Consider the following 8928-nt stretch of genomic DNA (forward strand, 5'->3'; position numbering starts at 1 on the left):
TCTGACTCACGGAGACCCCCACATGTTACAGAATAGAACTGCTCCATAGGGTTTTGTGAAGCAAATCACCAGGACTTTCTTCTGCAGTGCCTCTGGGTGGTTCGAACTGCCAACCTTTAGGTTGACAGACTAGCACAAAACATTGATGTCACCCAGGGACCTCCACAATCACCAATCACAGATACAAGAGTGCAAGCATAGATTTTGCTTCATAACCTCTCCATAGGACAATGTTAAAGAAAAGTTTGCTATGCCAGACACAACTGGAACCAGGCAAGTCTGAGCCATTGGGATCACTGACAAGCTTGTCTTTACAGAATAGCATTCGTGGCTCCCAGATGATTCCCAATCCCTGCCAGGGTGCCTCCTGTAGCCCACCCTTGGCTCCCAGATGGTGCACACACCTGGCCTTCTGTATTTTTAGCTTCTCCCGCTTTAGGCGCTCATATATCACAGGCATCATCATTGCTGTCCGGAGTTCCCGACGACTTGGGTTCCAAAGCTCCTTCTGAATGACACACCTATTGCCATTTCTTGAGTTTCTAATCATTATCCGCCTCAACAGTTGTGTGTTGGAAGGAAATGGCAATGCTGTGTGGCAACAGGTAATAATCTGAGTCAGGTAGCTTCTATTCCCTCATCTTGTCCCTCTCATCAATACCTGTCCCAATACCTCTGCCAACCCCATGCCCGAGACTGGAAGGCAAGAAGCTGATAATGCCAGCACTGCCGTCTCATCTGTTCACAGACATGAGAGCCAAACAGGATTTGGAAGAAGGGAGATAATACCTTCATTTCTGAGTTGAGCCTCAAGATTATTGATGGAATCATGGGCATTGAGGAATCTGAATGGAAACTGCCGACTGTGGATCACTGACTCCTGGAAAGCAAAGGGATAGTGAGTGGAAAACAAGAAGTATGAGGGCCACCTGGGATCTCAGAGGACCAGGAAGATGAGGTAGCCGTTCTGCTATGTTCATGGAAATATGAGGAAAGACAGAATGAGTATTAGAGTATCCTAGAGAAAGGGGGAGAAGAAGAAAGAAAACAGAAGGTCGTCATTTGAGAGTGTAAGAAATAAAGAAAAAAGAAGTGACAGAATAGCCTCACTTCTTTCTCTTTTCTATTCCTCGGAAGTCAGTTAAATCACAGAAATTCCTCTTCCTGTATAAGTCTCTGACCTTGGAAAATAAAAACGAAAGTTCTTACACTATAATTTTTCAGAGAGTTAAATAAACCCCATACCTGTTTCCCCAATCTACTTTATCTCCATACTTGTTTACAACCCACATGAAAACAGCTCAACAGTCCTGACTCTCTCCAGACCCCTGGGAAAGTCTGACCTCTGAGGCAGCAGTAGAACCGCCACATCCACCTTAGGCACAGGGCCTCATGGCCATGTGACCCTCCCACATACCTTATGCTGGAGTCTCTGGAGAACGAGCTCATGGTGTTGGGCACTGATTCCAACTCGCAGCAGGTTGCACAGGTTCCGCAGCATGGCCATGAAGGGAAGTCTCCCATTGTCTGCGGAAGGTCGACGGAAAAGGAAACAAGGTATATATTTGTGAAAATATAAGCACCTGCTATTGTTAAAACAAGCAAACAAAAATGGACAAAAAGAAGATCAAAAGGAACTTGTTCTTCCCCAATTTGAATTTTTTTTAAAATTCTATTTCCACGGAAATTCCAATACACTATGATGTGTTAGTGCTATCTTGTTTGGAATGAGCTGCATAGATACTGAGACAAATGAAATCATAGAGAAGGCACCATTTTTATTATGCTAATAAAAGTCTGAAGCATCTAAGCACAGGGAGACAGCTCAGGGGGCAGGAGAGTATGGAGGGATGGACACTGGGAAGTGGTAGCATGGGGAGGAAGTTGGAGGGGAGCTGTTGCATTGTGGTAAACTGTGGTCAATGACATGAGACAAAGTATATGTGAACTGCTGTATCGAGAGTGAATTTGCTCTGTAAATCTTCACCCAAATCACAATTAAAAAAAAAAAAAAAAAGTCTGAAGCATCATGTAACTACATATGGAACAGTGACCTACTGGCAGAGTAACGGTTAAGCTTTGGCTAGTAACGAAAAGGTTGGCAGTGCAAACCTACCCCATGAGTCTACAGGAGAAAGACCTGCCAATATGTTCCCATGAAGATTATAGCCTAGAAAGCCCTATAGGGTAGTTCTAGTCTGTCACACAGAGTCTCTATGAGTCAAAATCAACTTGACGGCACCTAGTAACAACAACGTGATGCCAACACTATTCATTAACAGCCACCACTGTCCACTTTGGTGTGTGGTCAATGGCAGATCTTTGAATTCAATCATTTTCAGGATTGCAACTACCAGGTAAGAGAAGAACTGTATTATACCATGAAAATCTTCTGGTCAGGGTGTGAATTATATGAATTATAGAGACATGAATGAGGAAGTGAGGAAAGAAGTGTGATGGGCAAGGTCATCCTACCGATGAGCTCCTCCCAGACAGAAGCTTTGTTCCCCCGTAAGCTCAAGTCTCGCTCCCAAGTCTCTGGCTGAGAGAGCTTCATCCGCTTCCCAGCTCTACTAGGATCCCATGGCCCAGGGAGACGACTTTGAGAAAACTGCTCTATGTTGGAGGGGTATCTGGGACAGAGGAAAAATTGCTTATTATTTCAAAGCCAGGTGAAAATGACATAGAAATGAAAAGGTGAGTTAGGCAAAGGCAGTGAGTCATGTTTCCAGGCCACATCTGCTCAAGCTAAAAATGTTGCTGGGGTTGAGGACTGCAACGACTGGGCCCAGGAGTGCTGAAAAAGTCATGGGGTTACCCAGATGGGGTGAATGTTCAGGATATAATTTTCACCTGTAGCCCAGCAGAGCTTGGACATGCTGGGCAGGCTTCTGGATATGTAGTCGCTGTACCAGCTTCTTCAGGGTAAATCTTGGCTGATCCTTTTTCTCTGGCACTGAATTGTAGGCTGCCTCAAACTGTGGAAACATCCCCAAATCCCACAGGACTCATTTCATCCATGCCCACAAACACTTTCTTTAGAAAGCAGAGGGTAAAACCAGTCTATGAAGTAGTATTTTTCCCCAAAATAGATTTTGGCAAACGTCAAGGGTAAAAGTCTCCAGCAACAAGAGCTTCTGTGACAAGCATAAAACAGACGCTCTTTGTGGTCACTGGGTTTCACTCACACATGATGGCTGGCATGGGATGATTGGTTTGTGAAAAGTGACACGGGGAGAGAATGAACAGAGAACATTCTTGTCCTTACAGGGAGGGAAAGGAAAAGCAGCTCTCACTTAAATCGCTGAGACTTAAGTAAATGGGGATGTCAGCATAACACACGTGAAGAAGAGCTGAAAAAACGTAAAGACGTTAGCTTTCAGAATCTTCCAAGATAGAAGAGCTAAATTTGGGATATATTCATATGATGTAGAGAAAAGACCAGTTGACCAACTAAGAATGTGTTTTTTCTTGTAAAATCTTTTCCCTAATCACCTACAGCAGTAGTGATTAAGATGATAATCATTAACACTTACTCAGTGTATTGTTGTTGTTGTTATTATGTGCCGTTGAGTCGATGGCCCCAACTCATAGTGAGCCCTCCTTGGGTTTCCAAGGCGGTATAACTATGGAAGTAGATTGCCCAACCTTCCTTCCAAGGAGTGGCTGGTGGGTTTGAACCGCCAGCCTTCTGGTTAGCAGTCAAGTGCTTTAGGCACTTTGCTACCAGAGCTCCTAGGAACACATTAAAGCAATTGACTTAAGCCTCACAACAAGCCAATGAAGTAGGTACTGTTATTACCCTGATTTTATGGATGAGAAAACCAAGGCAAGAGAGTTTAAGTCATATGACCAAAGTTGCACAGCCAGGAAGTAGTGGAGATGGGAGTAAAATCCAGGTGGTCTGAATCTAGATTCTACGCTTTTGACTACTAAGTGCAGTGCCTTGTTTGCCATTAAAGTAAAATGCTTTTGTTTTTAAAACTTATAGGAGGTAGAAGGAGCTCTGGTGTTGTAGTGGTTAAGCTATTTGGCTGCTGACCAAAGGTTCGAACCCACCAGCTGCTCTGCAGAAGCAAGATGAGGCAGTCTGCTTCCATAAAAATTAATAGCATTGGAAACCCAATGGGGGTTGCTATGAGCTGGAATCAACTCCGTGGCACTGAGTTTGGTTTAGTTTGATATAGGAGGTAGAAGGAGCCCTGACAGTGCAGTGATTAGCACTTGGGTGCTAACTGAAAAGTTGGCAGTGTGAATCCACTGGCTACTCCATGGGAGGAGATGGGGCAGTCTGCTTCCACAAAGATTACAGTCTAGGAAACCCTTTGGGGGCAGTTATACTCTGTCCTATAGGGCTGCTCTGATTTGGAATCGACTCAAAGGAAACTGGTTTGGTTTTTCGGTTTGTTTGGTATGGGAGGTAGCTATCTCATAATGTTTTTAACTCACTTATCACGCTGGACATGACACCTGTCAGTAAAATATAATACCAAGGAGAGAAAAATGTAAGGGGAAAAAAAAAAAGAGCCTTTCCCAGTGCTTTAAGAACTTGACCCCTTCGTCACAGGTAAGAGGCCCCAAGCAGGAAGTTGGTGTGTGTATACCACACTCACTACTAGCATTTCTGACACAAATGAAATTTAGTTTCTAAATACATGCCCAGAAAAGATTGTACATGCACATATACAACCCCAGAACAAGGGACTCACCTTCTTCTGTTCATCTTTAAAAGACAGAAGGATCTTTGGTAAATATGTCTGTGTCTCAGAAAATGGACGCCCTGACTTCTGTTGAGGCAGGAGAAACAGTGTTCAAAGAGAGAAATGGAGGTTGTTGCAGGAGAGACCCAAAGGCTCATCTCTACCAAAAAAGAGTCCTGCCCTACTCTCTCTGCCCCCTGACCTCTGACCCAGCTCCTCTCTGACCGCTTTTGTTCCTCAAGGAAGATGTCAGTTCTAAAGAATAAGGATGCTTAGTGTGAGACTCCCAGGGTCAGCATGTTCCCAGGTCCCTCCTTTCCCACAGAAAAGGGGCCAGGGTTGTGAGTGATTAGAGCTGGGATAGAGACTGACAGGAGGACGCGGGGGCTGGCGAGGCCGTCTCTTGGCCCGGTGCTTCCGAGGGTTGTACTTGGCCAGTTGATACTCATTAAACTGGGCAAACTTGTCCGTCATTGCAGCACGCAGGCAGGCAGGCAGGGGCACCAGCTTGCTCTTCTGCTCTTCAGCCAGGCTCTGTCAGACAGAGAGACTCTGAGCAGTGAGACCCAAAGGAACCCTCTGAAACAAAACAAGACTGCTTCATGGGGTTATGTGAACAAGAAAAGGCAGCTAGTTCCTAGTGCCAGCTTGAAAATGGTGCTGTGGTGCTGGGCAAGTCAGTGACTTCTATGAGTCTCATTTTCTTCACCATACACATGAAGTTCAGAATAAGATCAATTTTTCTCAAACTGCAGTCCAGCCTTTCTCACTCATATTCTGTCTGTTGAGCAATGCAGCTTAGCACAGGAGGAAGCAATCCTGTCTGGGGAAGCTGAAGGGAGGGCTACCTGTCTAAGAATTTTCTTCAGGGATGTACTGAGCAAAGGAGAGGGAAGCAAGCGAAAGCCAAAAGTCAAGAAAGTGAGGACCATACCTGGTAGAACTCAGCCACCTGGATCCAATCAGAAGGCAGCTGGACAATGGCACAAAAATATCGTCGTAGATGGGGGCGACAGGCTGGCAAGAAGGCAGCAATGGCCAAAAGTCTGTTGGCTGCATTCCGGATGTTCAGCTGTTGCCTGGTGTACAAAGACGCCTAGGGCCCAGGGTTGGGAGAAGTGACATCTCAGTCACATCTCCCCAGAGCTTCATCCCCTAAATTCACTTGCTCACCTAAACCACCTGCATAAAACCTTTCCTGAGTCCTCCATATTATCTATAAGAAACAAAGCCCAAGATCTTTGGTTTGATACTCTAACTCCTCTATAACCCAACCCTTATCACCCTTATCTATCTTTCTAGCACATCATCCCCTGAATTTACCACCTGCTTCCCAAGTCGACCAAGCCCTTTCTCTCTTTGGAAACCACTTCCCATATCACCATCGATCAAAAACTTGATCAGTATTCAAATTGGTGAATAAATCTGCCATCTTCCCAACCTCGTAGAAAGCATTTTTCCCCTCTTCTCAGTTTATGAAACATTCACTACTACTCTGGTGACATTTATACACTATTTGGGAAAGTGCTTTACTTTCCCAACAACACTATAAACAACTTGAGAAAGATCCAAGTTTCATATATGACTTGGTATATCCCTCAAGGCTTAGCATTGTATACTTAGCCTGTGTGCTTACTAAACAAGCCCTAACATACTCTTTCCTAATCTTGTCTTTCCCCATTCCCCACAGTACCCCAGGAACTCACACTCACCCAGAGATCTCACCCCCTTCCTAAACAAAGCTCCTTTTACTTCCAATATGAGGATGGTCATCACCCCCTTACACACACCATAACCACATGCTCCACCTCCCAGCTTCCAGTCCCACCCTCTCCTCCACACCACAATACCTTGAGGATAAACTCAGGTTCCAGGGGGGCAAGTTCACTACAAATTTCAAGAAGGGAAGTCTGGAATAAGTTATTTGCTTCTTTTGTAATTACATTCGATGCCAGACTAGAGCACAGCAGGCTGATTAGAGCCATCTGGGAATTGCAAAGAGAGAGAAAAGGAAGCAAGAGGTAATATGGACCAACTTAAACATCCATGCAGGCCGACTTAACAAGTTTAAGAGTGAATGGATCTCAGGTTTAGGAAGACATCTGTCCAAATAAGAGGTTAGAAAGGGGGATTAGGAAATGAGGAATAAGAGCTGTCTTCTATTATACGAGTTGTGTCCCTTCCTTCCCTTTCCATCTGGGGAAGGGATCTGGTTCAGCTTTCGGACACCACCCTTCCCACTCCTCTCCCCACCCTCCCCACCACCAACAACCTCTTTCCCACTCTGCATCTTTCACCTTCTTCTCCTGAAGGGCCAAGTCAGTGGGCTCAGCATGAGATCTGGCATCACCAGTGGTGAGCTCCAGGGCCAGCTCCTCCACATTCTCCTCTCTCAAGCTTAGACTATAAAAAGGCATGTGGGCCTCTTCTCCTATTTTTTCTGGCTTCTTCTCTTCTTCTGAAGAGAACCAACGACCCTGGGGATAGTGGGAGTTATTAATCACAGCTGGCAATTATGGCCCCTCAAACACAGACAGATCTGAAGGCAGAATAGGAGATAGGCACAAGAGACCACACCTGTCTTCTAGCACCTAAAATCCTCTCCCTTCACACTCGTATTGATCTGTCCTCTCTCAATATCACACACACTGCCTCCCTACTCAACCTTCTGAGCCTTGCCCAGATGCTTCATAACCTTCCCCCTGTCTTCTTACAGATGTCATAGCCTGGGAACCTAGGGCCCTTCACACACTTCCTATGGTGCTATTAAGGTACTCTTGGAGTTAGAAGATAAAGAGTTATGCCCAATATCAACCTCTTAGCAACCTTGGGCTGCTTCACCTCTCTGAGCCTCAGGTTCTTCATTCACTACCACCCACCTGATGAGGTCACTGAAAGATCAAATAAGATAACATGTCTATGACTCTGCAAAGCCTTAAACAAATGTAAGATGGCAGTCATTGCAATCCTGACAAGAACTCTGCGAAGTAAGTTCTCATCTGCCTCATTTTTAAATTAAGGAAATTAAGGCTATTAAAGGTTAAGAGTCTTGTCCCAATAGTACAGCTTATAATTTATAGAGCTCAGATTAGCCTGTTCCTTCAGTCCATACCACAGGTCTAAATAGAAGGGAATGTGTATTTCTCCAATTCCGACCTATCTACTGAACGTGGTTATGTAGATGTACACAAGTGGATGTATTTGCATATGCACATACAAGGAAGTGGGTGCTAGCATCGCAGATACATCTCACGCCTGATGTTAAGATTTCAAAAGCATGTAACTGACTTTGCTACAGCAAAGGCTCTCTGAAGACAAGGCCTGTTTTTGCTGTATTCTCCAGAACCTGCAGACTAGACAGGCAATAAGAGCAATGACATTGATGAAAACAATCCTGGGGTAAGGGGCACCTCAAAACAGCTCTGAGGAGACCACAGAGGGAAACGGAGGCACTGATATCTAGGGACAAGAGTGTACAACAGAAATGACTGGAGTCAATACACAAGTGCCTGCAGCTACAGGCATACCTCAGAGATAATGCGGGTTCAGCTCCAGACCACCGCAACAAAGCAAATATCGCAATAAAGCGAGTCAAATTTTTGGTTTCCCAGTACATATAAATGTTAGGTTTACAATGCACTGTAATTCATTAAGTATGCAATAACGTGTGAAAAAGTCTGAAATATTGTGAGAATCACCAAAACGTGACAGAGAAACACAAAATGAGCACATGCTATTGGAAAAGTAGTGCCAACAGATTTGTTCAACACAGGGTTGTCACAAACCTTCAATTTGTAAAAAAAAAAAAAAAAAAATGCAATATCTGCAAGGTGCTATAAAGCGAAGTACAATAAAGCAAGGTATGCCTGTATTACCAAAGCTGCTTCCCGAGCTCTTTTCGTGGCAGAGGTAGATTTGAGGGTCCTGGAGGAGGTTAGAAGGTCTTGTTCCTCAGAGAGGCACTGAGCCTTCCAGGCTGGATACTCAGAGAACAGGCTGTTATTGGAGTTCAGGTTGCACAGGTCAGTTTGCACCAGGCGAGGTATCTGGAGATGCTGCAGCAAAGGACTGGCAGACACAGTGCTCTTTAGATTGGGGAGCATAGTCAGGCACCGATTCTCCAAGGAGAGGACGTCTGAATGAGCAGACACCTGCTCATGTGTCCTCTTCATGGTCTTCACATCAGGAAGAGTGGCCAGACACTGGTTCTCCAAGGAGAGGATGTCTG

At 44.9% G+C, this 8928-nt stretch overlaps 1 protein-coding gene across 1 annotated transcript in view; it reads right to left on the minus strand.

Annotated features, from left to right (window-relative positions):
• TEP1 (telomerase associated protein 1) overlaps nt 1-8928 on the minus strand; it is a 34236-nt gene that overhangs the window by 24880 nt on the left and 428 nt on the right. The window contains exons 2-12 of the mRNA XM_007951221.1: nt 8576-8925; nt 6998-7177; nt 6551-6685; nt 5635-5796; nt 5073-5234; nt 4710-4787; nt 2854-2978; nt 2476-2633; nt 1418-1527; nt 790-880; nt 405-591 (exon numbers count right to left, since the gene is read on the minus strand). Coding sequence (XP_007949412.1) covers nt 405-591; nt 790-880; nt 1418-1527; nt 2476-2633; nt 2854-2978; nt 4710-4787; nt 5073-5234; nt 5635-5796; nt 6551-6685; nt 6998-7177; nt 8576-8925 — 1738 coding nt within the window. The remainder of the gene's footprint in view (nt 1-404; nt 592-789; nt 881-1417; nt 1528-2475; nt 2634-2853; nt 2979-4709; nt 4788-5072; nt 5235-5634; nt 5797-6550; nt 6686-6997; nt 7178-8575; nt 8926-8928) is intronic.

This window comes from Orycteropus afer, unplaced genomic scaffold (genome assembly GCF_000298275.1).
Source record: "Orycteropus afer afer isolate SDZICR_OR568_19922 unplaced genomic scaffold, OryAfe1.0 scaffold00292, whole genome shotgun sequence".
Classification (NCBI taxonomy): Eukaryota; Metazoa; Chordata; class Mammalia; order Tubulidentata; family Orycteropodidae; genus Orycteropus; species Orycteropus afer.